Below are 19,415 nucleotides of genomic sequence, written 5' to 3'. Positions count from 1 at the left end.
TCCCTTAAAAGATTATAGATAGATAGATAGATAGATACTTTAAGGTCAATTCACTCCATGTTTTGAACATACAGATGAAGATGTAAAACTGAAATTAAAAATTAAAAATGAATAGAATAACAATGTAAGTAAGGCAAAAAAAAAAATTCTCGCAGCCCTTCCGTGTCTTTCCCAACTGGACTGGAGAAGTTTGTTGCCCCCCCCCCCCCCCTCGCTCGACCCGCCGCTCGTTACACATGGTTCCGCACGTCCGCTACTGCCGCAGCTCCTCCACGCACCAAGACCGTGAACGCAACACGAATGTACTCTTGTACTTGAGAAACTCTTAAAAACAAAAATACACGCCGACAGTACCACACTTATGCGTGTTTAGTGTGAAACTCATAAAGTTGGTCTTTTCTGTTTATAGGAGCACTTTTCTTTGTCATCATAGCGACCATCTTTCGCAAATAGTATACATTTTCTTTAGATGTCGAGTCAACAGTTCTGTGGCATGCAAAAGATGTGACGTCTCAGTGGTTTACTTTTCCCAATTGCTTGTTTTGAAAACGCTCGATACAATTTATGATTGCATACATTTAACAAATCAACTCTCCTAAAGGTATAATAATGATGATCACAAAGTAACTGCATTTAGATTTGTAGACGGTGACAGTATTAGCGGGTTGAGGAGCTGACGGTTAATGATTAGTTGTGTCGTTATTGGTGCTTTATACAGTACACTGCTTGATCACTGTATCTGCTATGAAGATAAAAATGAAAAACCTTTCTCTCAGGGGTAATGGTTCGTTATCACATATTTGCTGCATTCTGACATTATGACAGCAACAAACTAGACCATCAGTGCCATTTGCTCTCACGGTCACTGCCTCCGTGTCACAGTTCTGCACTTCCAAGGACAAATGGCTGCAAGCGTAATCTTACTTCTGGTTGAGAAGGTGGTGCCCACATCTGGGTCTGCTGGCCTTAAAATGTTTGGTATTCAGCAGTGTCTTGAGTGCTTCTCCAGCTGCTTCTCCAAGCAGCAGCCGTGCTCGTGAGCTCATATCACTGATGTGCTGCTAAAAAGTGACAGTGTGTCTTTATGCAGACTCACCTGCAGCAGATACACATCCTGAAACGTTCAAAGATGAACATTGAAAACCTTCAAAATTGTGATCAGACTCATTTACAGCCGTAAAACGTTGATTTCACCTTTTCAGATCAACTATCAAGTAAAAAGACATTACTTTGGGCCCAAATACTTCTCGTGCGTTTCTGTTGAGAATTTTATCCCGACTTGACGTTCACCATTTTTTTCTTAGTTGATTTAGATCACGTTTGTTGTTCTTTCAAGTAAAAAAAGATTTAGAGATGGATGTGAAAATAGCGTTAGTTATTGTTTAAATACAGTGCTCGGTTAAAAAGGGGGAAATCCGCATGTCAAAGAAAAAACATTTATTTTGAATTTCTGTTTGAGTATCTGTTCCTTCTGCGTCTCTGGGCCGAACGTCTGCTGACCGATGAAAAACACCCGAATCTGTACAACCATGCGCGGCAGGATTACAAAGACAACTTGAGAGGACATCTGTCATGGAAAGAAATAGCTGTCCTGGCTCAACCCCTTCGTCAAACCTAAAGGGACAGTCCTGGGAGAAACTCATGAGGTGTGCCCCAAAAAAATTACAACATACATTTCAAACTCACAAAAATTACCTTTTCGATCACTTGTTGCATGCAAACGTGGAATAATGAATTTTAACAATATCTATCAACTATTTTACTAAAATCACATCACGTATCTTAATACTCTCTTAATTTGTGTTATTTAGTTCTTTAAGCTTATTTATTTATTTATTTGTTTATTTGACCAAGTTCTCCTTTGACGTTGAAACGGCCTTCAGAACATCCGGTGTGTTTTACAAAATAAGAGCATTTAGACAAAACATTGCATCTCCTTTCTTATTCGTCCGTCCGTCCGTCTGTCTGTCTGTCTGTCTGTCTCTGTGCGTGCGTGTGAACAAAATAACTCAAAAAGTTATGAAAAGATTTTAATGAAATTTTCAGTACGGTAACTGTTGACAGCGATTTTTGGTCTTGTAAATTTTTAAGTACCGGTAATTCATTTTGACAGCACTGCAAACCTTTAGCATTCACCACATTCATCTGTGCTGCAGATGCATCTTGGTTTACACAACATTCAATCAGAGAATCTAACATAATATTTTTTGGAATAAAGGTTAAAAGACAAAATAAAATACAAATTTTATTCAATGAATCTAGCAATGAGTAATTAGTTTCATATTTCATATTTGATTAATAATTGTATAAAAAGTAAAGGTAAAAGGTTGGGAGCACACTAAGAAGTGGGCAGGTAAAGCTTATTACCCTGGTGTTATTATCACTAACCGAGGACTAACTCTCCTGTTTGGTGGTCCACAGGGAGCTGGGAGTAGGGATAAGCTGGAAAACGAGGATGGGACGGTGAAGCATCATTGCTTATCTGTTGCTGCTTCCAACATTTCTCCTCTGTAGCCAAACATTGAGGTGACACCTCAGAAAAGTGGGAAGCAAACTGCCAATGAGCCTGAGCTGACTCCCACAGAAACTCTCAGCTCCGTCCTCAGAGATGAAGATGAGCTGTTCCTGCTTAGCCTGCTCCCATCGATGAAGAGGCTCAACATTAAAAAGAGGATGGAGGTACGGATGAAGTTCCAGCAAGTGCTTTACACTGCAGAGTTTGAGGAAATTCTTTTTAAAAGGAAATTCTCCAGTCCTCAAACTGTAAATATCCTTTCAACATATACAAATGGATTCGATTTATTGGTGATTCTGTGCCCAAAGTATCAGCCTGATTCTTGGTGATTTATTTTCTGGTCTTGTTTAGTTTTGACAAAATTATGTTTTTAAAATAATTTTAAGACAGATTAACACACATGTAGAACATTCAAATAAGACAGACATAAGAGCCTACAGACACGTGGTTGAATTATACATGATTACATGGAACTATCTGTGTAATAAACAGATTAAAACATTAACATGTTTTTTCCCTAATGCTGAATCTAGGGAGGGAAAGGAGTAAATATCTGATGTAATGTCTGACAGAACTGGAATAAGGCGGCTTTATCATGTGGTTCGTCGTGCAGGTTCATTTGAAAGCACCAGCAGGAGAACAGAAGCTGTTAGTCTCATCGTTGCTGCAAATGAGACTCACCACGGCCGTCATCGTTGAACTTGATGAGGAGGTTGGTGCTCTGCTGCGATGTGCAGGCGTGGCTCAGCAGGTTGAAGAGGAGGGGGCTAGGCACACGTCTCTGGGGCTTCCCCTGGGGCTGATGCTGGATCTGTTGCTGCTGACCCACACTGCCTGTGGTCTTCCTGTCAGGAAGATCAGCAGCCAGGTAAACAGTAGGGTGTTCAGACCCAGGAGGGTGGTAACCCTGACGTCCCCAGTCAAACGATTGGACCAAAATGTGAACCTGAAGGGGTCTATAGGGTGGCAGCACAGAATTGATGAATTCACAAAATTCATGGCTAGCTGTTTGAAGGGTCTAGTCATGAAGTCTGTAGATAGTGTATCTCCTGATCACCCTCCCCCCTCCGATACAGCTGTTGATGGTGCACATCTGTATGTTCATCTGTCATTGTCATCTCCATCCATCACATTCATGGGAAGTTTCTGCGTGAATGCCAAAATGATTTCCTTCCTACCTTTATGCTGCTGCCTCCACCCAATCAGTTCTCTCCCTCCCTGTGTATGCTGCCATCCCTTTCCTCCCCCTCTGCTGCGTTACCCCCTCCCCCCTGTACTGTGCTTCCGCCTCCCTTGTCATTGGGTGCCGTGTGGGGTGATGGTTGTGGTTTCTGCTTCACATGCACAAAGCTCGGCAGAAACCTATTGCTTCATCCTGGGCATCCTTGAGCAGGGCATAGACTTATATTGGTGCGTGTGCAGGAGCTTCAGGTATCAGGACTACGATGCTGCCTGAGGTAAGAGGCTCACACGCTAAGATACTGTGAATGTTTACAATAACACAGCTAACAGTATTAAGTGTAGGTTCTCAAGTTATTTAATTATTGTCTAAAATATATTTAATAATGTATAATATAAGATATGTATATATATTCTTCTTACCTATTTTGTATGATAGTATTGTGTTAGAGAATAAAGGAACGATGAATCATTGTGACGAAGCACAGCACTATTGCACTTGCACTTGCAGAATGAAGGGGAGAACACCCATTAGATGTTCTGAGTCTGTAATATGGAGGGGTGTGGAAGCTATACGGTCATCTACTGCATGCAGCAGAGTGGTGTTTCTTTAGGTGTGGTTCAGAGATGAGAGTGGAGAGAGGAAGCTGTTAGAGGACAGGGATAAAGTGACAGAAACAACATCATACAGATAGAACAATATGTTTAGTGGTGGTGTATTTTTTTAAACTGTTCTCAGCAAATTGGCAGGCGGGAAAGAAGAGGATGTGCTTTTTTTTAATGCTGACAAATCCATATCAAACATTACAATGAAAATTAAATATAGCTGAATAAAGGTTCAGGGATATTGCCACGCTTTGTTCGATAAAAAAAATAGTCAACAGCAACAAAGCCAACAGCAAGTTCTGTTTGGACTGTAACAACAATATTAGGTGATTGTGGACCAGTAGGGGAGAATGGGGTTGTGCTGACCAATATCATTTTCCAAACGGAGGAAATTTCATGACTATTTTGGAGAAAATTAAGGGTCTATTGGGTTTCAAAAAGCAATGGCAGAAATTAGACGAACGAACACAAGACGAACACAACAACACCAAATCACCTCACATCCCATGCAGCAGACATCCCAGCGTCTTTTGAAGGTCAGAGTCTCCCTGGTTTAATCTGAGAGGATTATATGTTATCATTAAATAGTGCAGCGAGAGCTGCTATGTGTGCAGAGTAGATAAATAGAGTTGGTTTGGTTTTAGTTCCACTGTGTGTTTTGTTCTATACTGTCCCGTTCAGCTCAGTTGAATCCGAGTACTTCCAGTGACACCTGAAGGAACCCATCCTGTGTGAAAAAGCCAGTGTTTCAGAAGAAGCCACCCGATTGATGGGAATCTCAACCTCTGTGGAAAAAGAAGGTGGTCTGGAGCGGACCAACACAGGACTCAATTGATTTGTCATAGTATTTGGATGAGGACAGCCCAGTGGATATGTACTCACCCCAGAGTCTTCACCGCTGGGGCATCACTCACAGTGAGAGCATGGAGCGCTTAGCCTACAGCCAAGGTAAACTCACCTTTGCATGGGTGACCTTTTTCAGTAAATATATCTGATCCAACATACTTGGCAGCATGGTCATGTTGTTTACTATTTGCATAAAACCTCAAGTTCACTGGTTTAAGCAAATCAACCTAAATATTTGCTCTGTGAAATATATTTAGAGACTTCATCACAACTTTACCATTTTATACACCAGACTAATAGGTAGGATACTGAATTAATTGGATGCATTGAGGAAGTAATCTGCAGCTAATGAGACTGGATAAGAAGCATTCTGTTATGTGACACTACTTTTAGCGTGCTTGAGTTGTTCTTCCTGTTCACTGCATCTGTGTGGGTGTTCGAAATTTCCATTGCTATTCACATTTTCTCAATGAATTTCTTACTTTCAAAGAAATTACTTTGGTCACAACTGGAAACATCATGGTCCACATTTTCATTCAAAAAACGCCAACATTTAGACGCAAAACAAAAAACAATATTGAAGATATTTCAACAAAAACATGAAATGATAGTAAAATGTACAAAACATACAAAATCCTTAGAATACACCTTAATATGCATTATATCTGGAAGTTGGTAGATTACCTAAAATTACACGAACAGCAATATAAATGGCAAAGAATTTGGTGGCCGCACCACATAAGTGGACAATTTAGTAGATCACATATATGAACACGTCAAATATCGTATAATAGTATACAATGTGTATGTATACACATTGTATACTGTCCAATGCAGTATTCTTTTTGAGCAGTAGTGGGCAGCTCGTCCATAGCACCACGGAACTGAATGACGTCATGCTGCCCTTTGTGTGTCTCGTGAGTATTTTTTGACACCGCCCCTCCGTGAGGACAGCGGGAGCGTCGCGGGAGGCTGCTGTCTGTTCCGTTCGCCGAACATAAACAAACGAATTCCAGACTGCGATGTACAGAGAGGTCTGTTAACGCGTCCAGGTCGGTGTCCGAGCCTTTTCCGCTGTCGCAACCACGTAAACGCCCGTCGGTCATTAACAGTTGACGCTACATTTCGACGACTGTTTTTGTAGCTCCACCGGGCTGCTGTCACAACTTCGGAAGGAGGTGCTATTAGGGGATTTTTGTCGCGGGGAAAATTATTTATCAAGCTAATGCTCGCTAACATTTAGAAAGCCGTATGAACCAGCGCCGGACAGCTAAAACGTGTTCCAGAGCTACGCGAAGATGGCATCGTCCGCAGACCACGACCTGGTCCTGTCTGAAGCGGACAGCAGCAAGGAGAAAGGTCAGCTGTTTGGGATTTTAAGGCTGCAGGAGGAAAAAACAGGATCTGGGGATAAATCAAACAGCACAGCAAGAGGAGGAGGCGGCGGTGGTGGTGGTGGTGGAGGAGGAGACGGCCGATGGCAAGCTCCGATCTTTGCTTTGGCCAGGAAAGCATCCGAGACCATTTCGGGCAGCATTCACGTCCTTCCCAAAGTGTCGGAACATAGGACGTCTCTGCCCGGGGAATGGGCCGTCCAAGGTAGGGAGGATTTATCATCAGAACGCGGTTCCCAATATTAGGCCTGATAACGTCAAGGAAATGAATGTTTGTGTGATTACATACTGTTATCAATGTTTAATAGGACGACCAAGAACAGCCAATGCAGCCAGTTGCTGTCTGGAACGTGTGTTTGCGTGCGTGTGTGTATCTGGAACATTTTTCTATCTTTCAACTGCAATTCTCATCACTTTGACCACGGCCTGTGTGTGACCACGTGATTTTTCAAAGATCTATGATTTAAAAGTTCAGTCTCTCCTCTTGGGTTTTTACACGGTTTGGCAGCCTACAATGCAAATATATATGATTATGCCATTTTTATTCATTGTTGTATTATTCCTTGTGCTATTATGTGCACGATTTGGAAATACAGTGTGTTTTTATTAAAAACAAATTATGGCTGACATCTGACATCTCAGGGTTTTATTTTGTTCTAACATATCTACAAAATAACAAAGCCAAGATGAAAGTGTCTTTATAATGAACTTAAAATTCAAACAGCAATTGCTTTGAATATTGTCATTCGGTAGAAGTCACATGGTGACAGATGCCATCGTAGTCTAGCTGGTTTTTCTGTATGTCAGGGAAGTCGGCAGGGCATCAGACTTTGATAATGTATAGGACCAGAAGTGCAGACAATGAACAATCTCCTTTATCCCCCATTTTTTAATATATTGAGAATCTCAAACAGGATTTATGGTATGAATGACAGAAGGTTACCATTTTTATATGTTGCAGCCCTGCGAGACCCCATGACGATGGAGAGGGCCAACCTGCTTAACATGGCAAAGTTGAGTATCAAAGGGTTGATCGAGTCGGCTCTGAGCTTTGGACGAACTCTAGACTCAGACTACCCACCCCTCCAGCAGTTCTTTGTAGTTATGGAGCACTGCCTCAAACATGGCCTCAAAGGTGAAAGTAGGGAAGAGATTTTAAATGGTGTCACACTGGGATTTTGTACTTCATCCACAATGTCAATCCAAGACACTCTAACATATTTTTTGTGTCCCTCCAGTAAAGAAGTCCTTTCTGGGTTTTAATAAGTCTCTGTGGGGTCCTCTGGAACTGGTGGAGAAACTGTGTCCTGAAGCAGCGGAGATATCGGCGTCTGTCCGAGATCTGCCTGGACTTAAGTAAGGAGTCCATTCAAATGTGCAGCTCAAGAGCAACCTGATAGAAATATAGGCTCATTGACTTACTTTCACTTTATTTTTCTTTACCCTGCCTATTTCATTCTTTACATTAATTTCACTTCCTTGTTTGGGTGATATGGGTTGAATTATTTACAGGCACCTACATTATTTAGGATACTCTTGTGTTCTCTGGCCTCCTGCATTATTTTTTATTTCAATATTTTATAATTATGTCGAGCTGCCAGTCATAATGGAACATTGTTAATGTGTTGAGTCGAATCCAGGTGCAACAAAAAAAGGAAGAGTGTTTGGAAACTGTTTCCTTTGATGGTACTGAGTCAGGTGCAGTGCAGCAACCATCACTCAGTTTGTGATAGTTCACTTTTAACAATTCTGCAACAGTTCTCTGTGTGTGTGTGTGTGTGTGTGTGTGTGTGTGTGTGTGTGTGTGTGTGTGTGTGCGTGCGTGCAGGACTCCTTTAGGCAGAGCAAGAGCCTGGTTGCGTCTTGCTCTCATGCAGAAACGCCTTGCTGACTACCTACGACTCCTCATTACTAGGAAAGACCTGCTCAGGTGTGCATGTTCCCACAATAAAACTCTTCTGTCTATCAGGAGGCACATTTAATTTAAATCATACAGTGTACATTATATATCTGTTTCTGAAAAAGTCATTAACTGACGGTTAAAAATTCCAGGACCTGAGAAAACTTTCAAAACTCCCAAATATGATTTACTTTATTAACGTTTAATAACAATACTGACACTGTGGTGTGTGTGTTGTGTGTCTGTCCAGTGATTTCTATGAAAATTCAGCTCTGATGCTGGAGGAAGAGGGGGCAGTAATCGTGGGTCTGCTGGTGGGTTTAAACGTCATCGATGCTAATCTGTGTGTCAAGGGCGAGGACCTAGACTCTCAGGTGAGAGATTAGATCCTTTAAAGTAGTGTTTGTCAATGGGGCAGAGATAATCACTTGTTTCAAAGAAAATAACACATTTACATGGAATGTCTTTTCTACCAGTTCAGTTAAAAATACCAGCCAAGAATTCTGTTATTTTTGACGATGTTGATGTAGATATCGATATAGATGAGGCGGCACAAATGGAGACTAAAACACATTATTGTTCCCTACGGGTTCAGTTACTATAGTTGGAGCTATCAATATGATGGAATTTTGTTTAAATCGATGGAGCAAAATTTTGATTTATTTCAGTTAATTTATATTCTATGGTTTGTATATAAAATATAAAGTCAAGTCGCCTTACTTGCCTAGTATTTATAGCTGCAAACAGATGATTTACAGTTTTATAAGGTCTTAACTCTTTTTTAGGTTGGGGTGATTGACTTCTCACTGTACTTAAAGAATGACATTGATGACTACAGAAGTGAGGAGAGGTATGATACTGCATTTGTTTATCAGATACACCCATTAACACTAAATGTAATATAGAGCTCCTGTTTCCGTGGCAACAGGAACAGCCAGATTGCATCTATTTTGGATCAGAAAAACTATGTAGAAGAGCTGAACCGCCAGCTAAAGTAAGGATCTTTTTTCTATCTGTAAATTAATATTTGTTTACTGTGCATAATTAATATTTTTACCCATCTAATTCCACTGTCTTATATCACCTTAAATTCAAGTGTGTTTAGATTTTACAACATGCTAATGTCCAACATGTCTAACATGTAATCACAGCATTAGTTACTATTTGATTAATTGAACTATCAGGTTTCAGACTGTCATGAAACAGTTCAGCTTCCTTTTAAGCTATATTGTACCTAATTACTGTGTATTTGTGTTTAGTTCCACAGTCCATGGTCTTCAGGGCAGAGTGGATTCTCTTGAAAAGTCCAACTCTAAACTCATAGAAGAGGTAAGTTCCATGTTTTAAGAATGACAGTATGGGACAGTCAGTTTTTGATATCTCGCCTCATCACTCATTTTCTTTTATCCCTTTTGGGGTCACGGGGAGGGCACACATTGGGTGAAGGTAGGGCCCACCCCTGGATGAGTTGCCAGTTCATCGCAGGGCCCTATATGAGCATTTGTGGGTTCAGTACCTTGCTTAAGGGCACCTCGTCAGTGCTCTAAAGGTGTTCTGTCACCTTCCCATGCTACCAGAACACCTTCCATGTTTTGTCTGCACTTGGGCTCGAACCAAGAACCCTCCGCTTCTCAGCACCGCTTCCCATTAGACTAAGCGGGTCATAGGGCGGAGCATTTCTGGATATAAGCATTTAAAAGGTTCTGTTCAGTTTGTTTGAGAGTAATCAAACGTTACTTGGTGTTCAACCTGGCATTTATCCTGCCTTTACTGTAAACCCTGATTCACCTGTTGATTTGTTTTGTGCAGTTAGCTATTGCCAAGAACAACATCATCAAACTACAGGAAGAAAACCAGCATCTGAGGAGTGAAAACAGTCTCATTCTGCTGAAGACACAGCAACAATTCGAGGTACACACATGCACCATCACCTCAATTTATATACCGTAATTTCCGGACTATAAGCCGCTACTTTTTTCCTACACTTTAAACACTGCGGCTTATTCTAGGGTGCGGCTTATTTATGTTTTTTTTCGTGGCGCACTATCACAATTATTGTGAATCACTCATTTTTACTAACCCTCATCAACGTGGAAAATACTAGAAGAAAAGCATATGATGCGGCTTTTAAGTTAAAAGCGATCACTCTGGCGGTTGAAGAAGGAAATTGAGCTGGCGCATGTAATCTTGGCATACATTACGGGGAGAAGAATCAATGGGGAGAAGGTGGAGACACCTGCCTGAAGAACTGATCAAAAAGACTACAAAAGCTTTTAGACGTAAACATCACAGGTGGCCTGAGCTTGAAAATGTTCTGGAAGACTGGGTGAACATACAGAGAGCAGGTGGCCGCGGTGTTTCCGCTGTACAAATCAGACTGAAGGCAAAAGCGATCGCCACCGCGCTGAAAATAGAAGATTTTAGAGGTGGGCCATCGGGGAGTTTTAGATTGTTCATTGTTTGAGTAAAAAAGCATAAACAATGTAATTTGTGTGTAGCTGATACAAACGTATATTTCAAGGTAGCTGCATTACAGACACCGTTAGAAAAAAAGCATTTACCGGTACAATATATTTATGTTGCTAAGCGGATTAAATTAAAAGAAAAGTTAAAAAATCCTGACGTGATGAAAATTGGATTTAAGGTCTCTGTATAAACATACAAGTGAAAAGAGTGGCTGTTGTTTCTTACCTGTCTGTTTGTCACTCGTCAGTGACTCGTCTCTTACAGTAATAAAAACATATACCGGTACTGAATGTTTTCGATCTAATATTACTACGGATACCTGCGGCTTAAAATCTGGTGCGGCTTGTATAAGTACAAAATTGATTTTCTTTCTAAAATTAGATTATGCGGCTTTTAATCAGGTGCGCTCTGTAGTCCGGAAATTACGGTAAGCCCTAGCAAAAACAGGCTTTTTTTGTTAATGCTTGTCACCGTTTATGACTACAAAAGTAAGGGAAATGATGTAGCTGGAATGTTCTTCGTTCTGTTCACCCAGGTGACCCAGGGGGATGTGTTGGTGGAGAGGGACACATATAAACAGTCCCGTCAAGGTTTGGATGAGATGTACAATGAAGCTCGAAGGCAGTTAAAGGAGGAATGTCAGCTCAGACAGGTCAGCATTGAGCTGCCCCTATGAAACAGCCAGCAAACCTGAAGCTGTGGTTTATGTAAATCTTCATATGTGCGGTCTTATTTTCAGGATGTGGAGAATGAATTAGTTGCTCAGGTGTCGATGAAACAGGAAATGGAGCTGGCGATGAAACTTCTTGAGAAAGATATTCATGAAAAACAGGTAAGCCCCGTGTCACCCAGATTCATGAGACATCGTTTCACACCAGATGTGCATAAGCGTAAATATTCAAGCAAGATAAAAAAAACCCACTAGGGGCTAATTTCCTGAGATAGAGTTAGATGCTGTGGGAAAGAAAATAAAAAATCTCTGACGAGCGTCTTCTTGCTCAGAATAGAGTAAAGATCTTTTCAGCTGCTGTTCCCTCATCTCCGGTTACTCTGGTTGCAACCTTGTCACCACAAATACAAATCAAATCAAATCAGATTTTATTTATATAGCGTCTTTTACAATCAAAATTGTTTCAAGGCGCTTTACAGAATCCCAGGGCCTAACCCCAGACAAGCAGCAATGGCAAGGAAAAACTCCACTTTAACAGGAAGAAACCTTAAGCAGGACCAGGCTCATGTAGGGGGACCCTCCTGCTGATGGCCGGCTGGGTAGAGAGAAGAGAAGGGGGAGGACAGGTAGAGGAGAGGACAGGAGAGGAGAGGAGAGGAGAGGAGAGGAGAGGAGAGGAGAGGAGAGGAGAGGAGAGGAGAGGAGAGGAGAGGAGAGGAGAGGAGAGGAGAGGAGAGGAGAGGAGAGGCAATCACCCCTGTTTTTCTAGGGTGCTAATTAGATGTTACCTTAGTGACCATTATTTTTCCAGCTGTCCACACTGAAGACATAACATCATTTTACCGACTAGACTCTGTTATTAAAATATTTCAGTGGTTGTTGTGGTTGCTATTTTTGGTTGATCAAATAGTATACAAAGTGTTTAAAGAGCAGATCAGTGATGGAATTTTAATGAAACAGCTGTCAGTGAAACCAGAGGGACTTTGGTGGACATGGACAGGATGTGATCAGTACCTTTTTTGATCAACAGGACACACTGATTGGACTCAGGCATCAGCTGGATGAAGTCAAAGCCATCAATGTTGAAATGTACCAGAAGATGCAGGTACAAATCCCTGACAGACTAAAGATTCATACTGTTTGCATGTCAACAGTGTGTGAAACTGATGCACACAGTTGGCTTCTTTTCCGAGGTAGTTTTGTGAAACTGAGGGCACTGAACTGAGTTCTCTTGCCATCAAAATTGGAAATTATTACTGCTAATATCACCTTATTAGGTAATTCCTTTTTGCCAGGCATCTGATGATGAGATGAAGAAGAAGAACGATATGATCGGCCGCCTGGAGGAGAAGACCAATCAGATCACCGCCACCATGAAGCAACTGGAGCAAAGGTGAGAGCTGCTGCCTGTACAGACATGACTCACAGGATTGTTAATCTCCATCATAATTAATTCCAGAATTGCACCCACTATTTAGCTAAGTTTATATAAATTTCACACTTTAATGTTTTTTATGAAACGATGTTAGCGTGGCCTACTCAGTCTCCCATAGAGAGGGTTAAGAAAATACTACATTTTGAAGCTGAGGCATTTGTATTTTGTGTTTGTTCTGTGATCTTATGTTAGCATTCATGCACCATACCTCTGTGTCATCAGCTCCACATAGCTTAAGATCATTTTAGTTAACTATTGCTGCTGCTTTTAAAAAAAATGTCTTTGGCTTATTTAGAACGACAATTTCCTCCGATTTAGCTACCGTAATTTGGGGTAATGTTCTGAAGCAAGCCACAGGAAAAAACAGTGGGATGGAGAAATAATTTGAGTCTTCTCACAGTTTCAGTGTTTTCTCTCAGAGCAGAATTTGTCCTCATTATGTCTTCAGTACGTTTTCATGCATGGCTTAATGGAGCTTTGCTCGAAATTCAACTTTGGTGTCTCGTGGAATTCTGTCCACAGTCTCAGTTTACATGAAAACTTGCCATCCTCAACACTATGTGGCCACTGGAGTCGGGCAGAAGACCGGCATTGTGGACAACAGGATGATGGAAAATTGTACAGTTTTCTTCATCTTGTCCATAATTATTAGTTATCTATTTTGCGGATAAGATACACACTATCTCTGGTGATCACGGTGATTTCAAGAGATGTTTTTTTTGTTGTCTGTTATTATTAAATTAGATTTTTGCATGAAAACAATTGATTTCCATTCACATTATCTGGGTTGTTGGATAAGGAGAATTCTGCTATCAGTTATTGTTTGACTCAGGCAATAATTCAATAATAGTTTTTTGCAAGTGTCTTGTAAACATACTGAGTGTCTCTTCAACGCAAGTGGTATCAGATCGGATTCTTATCTAAAATGAAAGCACGGAAATTCTCTTACCAGCTTCTAAAATCAAGGGTGACGATGCAGAACGTCACACAGAATACTGCTCTGCCACCTATGATTAGTTCAGTGCCAATTATTAATGAATTGCCATTATGGTACACCCCCAAATACAGAGAGAGGAGCTATAGTAAATTTATCCTGTTCAGTTCCACAGAAGATATTTTGCTATATATGCATCCGCAGCTAGCTCAGTCATGTAGGATGTGCATGTGTTGGTACCTTGCTGAACACAGAAGACCTGTTGGGTGCAGTGATCCCTCATCACCACATTGTTTTCCCAGTTAACATGGTCCATTCCTCCCCTCTGTCTCCTGCTAGTTTGATGTGGCTCCATCCTGTTTTGGGTCGCATGCTTGGTTGTGAATGTCTGTTTTTTGCTGCTTTATTGCTTTAAGTTAGTAGGATGGAGATCCTGGGTTACACCCACTCGTTTAAAATACCGTATGTTGGTAGCATTTTGCCTCACTACAGTGGAACTCCATGCACGTATGTATACATAGATACGAAGATTTGCGCTTGCTTTCTTTCTTCTGCACCAGTGCATGTGCAGAGCTGTTCAGGGGGGATATTCAGACCAAAGAAAGCTTGTGTGCTTGTGTTGTTAACAGTCAATCAAAGGGTTTAGTATAATTAGAAATCTGTTGTATTGACATCCTTTCTTCCTTCCTTTCTTTTCTTCCTCCCTTCTCTCCTTATACCCCCCTCCTTCTTGTCTCTTTTATGCCATCCAACATTCATCACTCATCGCTCCCCCCTCCCATGGCTCATTGTACCCCTGCAGTGATAAGGATCTGCTGACCCAGACTCGAACCCTGGCCATGTCATTTGTTAAGTGTGCTAGCACAGATACAGAGCACCAGTACAAGCTAGTGAAGGACATCTCTTTCTGACAGACACACACATGTAGACTCACAGTCACTCCAAACTGAAGATATAAACTGACCGTTTTTTTGTTTTTTGTTTTTTTTTCTGCACAAAAGATTCAGGAGTTTGATTTCAGAGGTTTGACAGCAAACAGGAAGTGCACTGGCTGACACGATGCGTCTTTGTTGTTGTCAGTGTATGATTCACAGTATACTGCAGCATGCTGGTGTTGAATCCAGTCATTCTTAGACGGGCCTTTTCAGGTTTATGTTTTTTGAATATTGAATTACTTATAGTTTAACAAAGCTTTTAATTAAATGTGCATCATTCATTTCTCATATTTTCATACACTAAACACACGCAGGCAGATTTTTTCTGTTCCTTTTTCTGTTTATATGCAGTAATGGTGACAGGTTGTCTGGACCCCCAGGACCTGCTAATGTTCACATTCTGAGAGAATGTTGGTTTGTTGTTGTTGAATCTCTGAATAAATCAAGCGTCTGCTGGATAACTGAAAGACAGACTCACATGACGCTCTCTGAAGCTGCACAGTCCCTCTTTTATATCCATCCCTACTCTGCCACGACCGTCTCTCTCTGCCGTTGGGGTCAGAGCACCCACACATACGCTGTGACATCTGTCCCCACAGCAGCCAGACTTCATCCCAGTCAGTCAACAGCCTTCCATCAAGCTGTTTGCTGAGACAGATGCTATCTCTGTATGTGACGCCCCTCCTGACCTGCTTCTGACTGGCTGTGATGAAGCTGCAGCAGCTGAGACCACCTCACCTTTGACTCGCCATTCACTTTAGTATATGCAGTTAGTTCTGCAGAGAGCAGTACATTTGTGGGCTATGAGGTAAGAAAAAATATAGCTGTGCTTCATCCTCCTGCACATATTTAAAGAATAATGGGACCACCAACTCTTGTGAGGATTGTAGGATTAAAAGGTGATTGTAGTGACACTTCTGTACTCCTCTGGAGCTTCTGCAATTGAAATGTGACTGTGTTGCATCTTGTATCGGTATATTTATTGACTTTTGTGTTTAGAGTGAAGTACTGTACCTCCTCATAGACTGGAGGATAATAATAATGACTTGGACAAGTGGATAAAAACACTGTCTTTTACTGTCGTGGATAATAAAGTTGGCTCTTTTGAACGTGATGGGATTGTTTTGGATTCATGGTTGTGCCCAAGGTGCTGTTCAGATTTAGCATGCATGGTTGATATCATGCTAAGATGCAACATTCCGTTAGCATCCCTTTTGCTCTTTCACCTGTTAAGTCATCTTTTGTTTCTCTCCTCATCAGCATTTTTTAAAAAAAAATCCTCAGCCATCTCCTGTTCCTCGTCTACCATTATCTTTCCCTTTCTCCTACTCATCCCCCACCCCATCCCCAACCCCCAACCCCCATTTTTTTTCTATCTATGGTCCTGAGTTTGTCCCTGGTTATAATGGTGCAGATTACAGGAAGCAGAGAGACGCCGCACCTCAGCTGAGGAAGGAACTAGACGCTTCAAGCTGGACTTTGCCAACAAGGCTGAGAGCCTGCAGTGGCAGATTGAAAACAAGGAAAAGCAGCTGTGAGTAAATCACGTTTTTCTGGCCCGACTGCAACAAAAAGAGATCTGTGTGCATCTGGCAAATCAATGGATTATCTGATGTTCCTGCAGGCAGCAGCTGGAGGTGGACCTAAAGATCGAGAGGCAGTGGAGGCAGACGTTACAAGATGATCTGGACAGAGAGAAAGACACGGTGGCTCAGCTCAGCACGGAGGCCATGCAGATCAGTGCTCTGAAGAAGGTAAAAACATAAACACAGGTTATGCCGTTGGTCATCTCAGCCTCTCACGTCAGTCCTGCACTACTGGGTCTGTTTTTTCCTTGATCCAGGAGTTCCATCGACTCCAGGAAGAAAACTTTCAGTTGAAGACAATCTGTGAGGACCAAGAACAAGCGCTGGAAGAACTGGGATCCAAATTGAGCGAGTATGTGTTCTTGATAAAAGAGAACCTGTGTGGTCCTTTCCAAACTGTTCCACTCTCAACCATGACTGGCTGATATCTGAGTAACCACAGCCTAAAAACCATTGTTAGTCTATTGTTATGTCAATTGTTTTACTGGGAAACTTTGGTTTTCCATGTCATTATTCCTGATAATCCCAGGGCCGAGTTTAGATTTTAAACATTTTTAATCAGACAGGAAGAGAATCTCTGATTCATTAACTTGACATCTTATTTTTCTCACCAGATCAAAGATGAAAATTGAGGATATTAAAGAAGCCAACAAAGCTCTTCAGGTAGCGTAACGGCGATGTCGCTGGTGTTGTTTTAGCAGGTTCAGACATGTTGGTAATGTAGAATGATTGTTTCAGGGGGGTCAGGTTTGGTTAAAGGACAAAGAAGCCAGTCAATGCAAGCTGTGTGAGAAGGAGTTCTCCATCTCCAGAAGAAAGGTTGGTCCCCGGATCACTGGAAACATTCAATACCTCTTTATCAATGAACAAAAAACTCAGCGTTGGTCTTTTTCCAGCACCATTGTCGGAACTGCGGAGAGATTTTCTGCAACAGCTGCTCAGATAATGAGCTGCCTCTGCCCGCTTCACCAAAACCGGTCAGAGTCTGCGACACCTGCCACGCTCTCTTGCTGCAGCGGTGTTCCTCCAATGCCACTTGAACGGTACACCAGGTCATCCTGCTTCACCATCACTGAGCACAAAGGAACCTCGCCACCAGGACGTGTCTTGTTTGCTGCTTAACGGTATAAACCAACCACACGTCCTAGATGGCTGCTGGACCATCAGTAACACTGATTATCAGAAGAATAATAACCTCCACACTCTGTATTTGTGTCACACCATTGACCTTATGAAAGAGGTCAGAGTAACTTTAAAGTATCTGGAAATGCGTTAAACGCACTAAATCTGTGTGAAGCTGACCCACCAACTTGGTGCAGTGCTTGCAGCCGCACAATGAAACGTCATCAGAGACGTTTCAGATTCCCCTATGAAGTTTACAGGAAGAGTTTAGCTTCAGGAGGAAGCCTTCTACAGTGATGTGAAACTGAAGAGCACAGTTATAATTGTACAGAAGTCAAACTGTATTAACAAACTGTCAAAACCGTTCAGCCAAACTTTATGCACACCATGTGGCGGCCTTGTAAGTGTTGTCTGACTCCCGATTTGCGATGGGCCCTTCACACAGGCACATATGACTGTCTAATGCAGCTTTCTGTTTAGTCAGAGGAATCAGGCACACATTTTGCTTTGATCATCTGATCTGCTCAGTATTTAATATGCACACATGGACTGACATGAAAAACCTGATGGAATGTTCTGTGCTATTTTTTAATGTTTGTCTTTGCTAACTTGTGCCAGTGTAAATGCAGTATTTCAAACGTTACTGTGTCAGGATGCCAAAATCAGCCCTTTATTTCTTCAGAAGCAATTTCTGTAGAGACAATCTTACATTATTGAAGTTGCAACATTAGCTTGTTGCAGATACTAGAAATATGCTGCATATTTTCAGTTCACTAGAGATGTGTGAGCAGCAGAGCATTTATGGTTGTTTTAACTGATTTTTGCCCGCATTTCAACACAAACTTGCAAATCCTGTTTTGTTTTTTTGCAGTAGACTGTTCCATTGGTTCAGTGCACAGAATGGTTTTAGGTTTCAGGGAATCTGTTGTATAGTCTGACTTATTTGTTGTCATTGCTGCTCCATTCCTGAGAAGAAAGTGACAAATTAACGGTAAAGATCATTCCAGCACGTTCTGGTTTTTGTATTTAAACTGTAACAACCTGTGACCTTTTCAAAACTGAAAATTAGGACTGTTGCAGGTTTGTTTTGTATTTAAAAAGAACTCCGAATCATTTTTGTACAATTGTGTCTCAGCTGTAACTGGGACTTCTCGTGTTGATAGCATTTTGTACATTTATGATCACTGTGACCACGTAGCTTATGAGATATTGTTGGTTAAACATTTGCAGATACTAGAAATATGCTGCATATATTCAGTTCACTAGAGATGTGTGAGCAGCAGAGCATTTATGGTTGTTTTAACTGATTTTTGCCCGCATTTCACACAAAACTTGCAAATCCTGTTTTGTTTTTTTGCAGTAGACTGTTCCATTGGTTCAGTGCACAGAATGGTTTTAGGTTTCAGGGAATCTGTTGTATAGTCTGACTTATTTGTTGTCATTGCTGCTCCATTCCTGAGAAGAAAGTGACAAATTAACGGTAAAGATCATTCCAGCACGTTCTGGTTTTTGTATTTAAACTGTAACAACCTGTGACCTTTTCAAAACTGAAAATTAGGACTGTTGCAGGTTTGTTTTGTATTTAAAAAGAACTCCGAATCATTTTTGTACAATTGTGTCTCAGCTGTAACTGGGACTTCTCGTGTTGATAGCATTTTGTACATTTATGATCACTGTGACCACGTAGCTTATGAGATATTGTTGGTTAAACATTATTACCTGCAGGACATTTGTTTCATTAAAACATAACAATCCCTTATGTTTTCTGGTTGTTTCAACAGTTGAATTGACTGAAACTGGGCACTCCTGCTTTTGGTCTTTCTTCTG

At 41.3% G+C, this 19,415-nt stretch overlaps 2 protein-coding genes across 5 annotated transcripts; both read left to right on the top strand.

Moving 5' to 3' along the window:
• Window positions 1-1,169: 1,169 nt before the first annotated feature.
• LOC130519156 (uncharacterized) lies at window positions 1,170-3,971 on the top strand. Its single transcript, XM_057022346.1, has 3 exons — window positions 1,170-1,646; window positions 2,422-2,679; window positions 3,129-3,971. Exons 2-3 carry the CDS (start codon window positions 2,647-2,649, stop codon window positions 3,969-3,971), a joined length of 876 nt encoding a protein of 291 aa, XP_056878326.1. The 5' UTR covers window positions 1,170-1,646; window positions 2,422-2,646.
• Window positions 3,826-19,347, top strand: rufy2 (RUN and FYVE domain containing 2). Of its 4 annotated transcripts, none has more exons than XM_057022266.1 (20): window positions 3,826-3,972; window positions 4,982-5,248; window positions 7,502-7,675; window positions 7,779-7,896; window positions 8,369-8,470; window positions 8,691-8,814; window positions 9,226-9,290; window positions 9,369-9,434; window positions 9,700-9,769; window positions 10,250-10,351; window positions 11,442-11,558; window positions 11,646-11,738; window positions 12,607-12,681; window positions 12,872-12,969; window positions 16,295-16,414; window positions 16,505-16,634; window positions 16,724-16,818; window positions 17,081-17,129; window positions 17,205-17,285; window positions 17,363-19,347. In XM_057022266.1, exons 2-20 carry the CDS (start codon window positions 5,173-5,175, stop codon window positions 17,504-17,506), a joined length of 1,899 nt encoding a protein of 632 aa, XP_056878246.1. In that variant the 5' UTR covers window positions 3,826-3,972; window positions 4,982-5,172; the 3' UTR covers window positions 17,507-19,347. The 4 variants fall into 4 exon arrangements, with proteins under 4 accessions (XP_056878246.1, XP_056878237.1, XP_056878218.1 ...); XM_057022257.1 differs by having other exon boundaries at window positions 12,854-12,969; XM_057022238.1 differs by lacking the exons at window positions 3,826-3,972; window positions 4,982-5,248 and adding an exon at window positions 6,021-6,745 and having other exon boundaries at window positions 12,854-12,969.
• The last annotated feature ends 68 nt before the right edge of the window (window positions 19,348-19,415 follow it).

Source organism: Takifugu flavidus, chromosome 2 (genome assembly GCF_003711565.1).
Source record: "Takifugu flavidus isolate HTHZ2018 chromosome 2, ASM371156v2, whole genome shotgun sequence".
Taxonomy (NCBI): domain Eukaryota; kingdom Metazoa; phylum Chordata; class Actinopteri; order Tetraodontiformes; family Tetraodontidae; genus Takifugu; species Takifugu flavidus.
This window is presented reverse-complemented; position numbering and strand designations above follow the sequence as displayed.

Coding starts and splice junctions, on each gene's coding strand:
- LOC130519156 (XM_057022346.1), top strand. CDS start 2,647: ATGAAGAGGCTCAACATTAAAAAGAGGATGGAG. Junction 2,680..3,128: donor ACATTAAAAAGAGGATGGAG/GTACGGATGAAG, acceptor TTCGTCGTGCAG/GTTCATTTGAAAGCACCAGC.
- rufy2 (XM_057022238.1), top strand. CDS start 6,445: ATGGCATCGTCCGCAGACCACGACCTGGTCCTGTCTGAAGCGGACAGC. Junction 12,682..12,853: donor AAATGTACCAGAAGATGCAG/GTACAAATCCCT, acceptor TCACCTTATTAG/GTAATTCCTTTTTGCCAGGC. Junction 17,130..17,204: donor AAGCCAACAAAGCTCTTCAG/GTAGCGTAACGG, acceptor TGATTGTTTCAG/GGGGGTCAGGTTTGGTTAAA.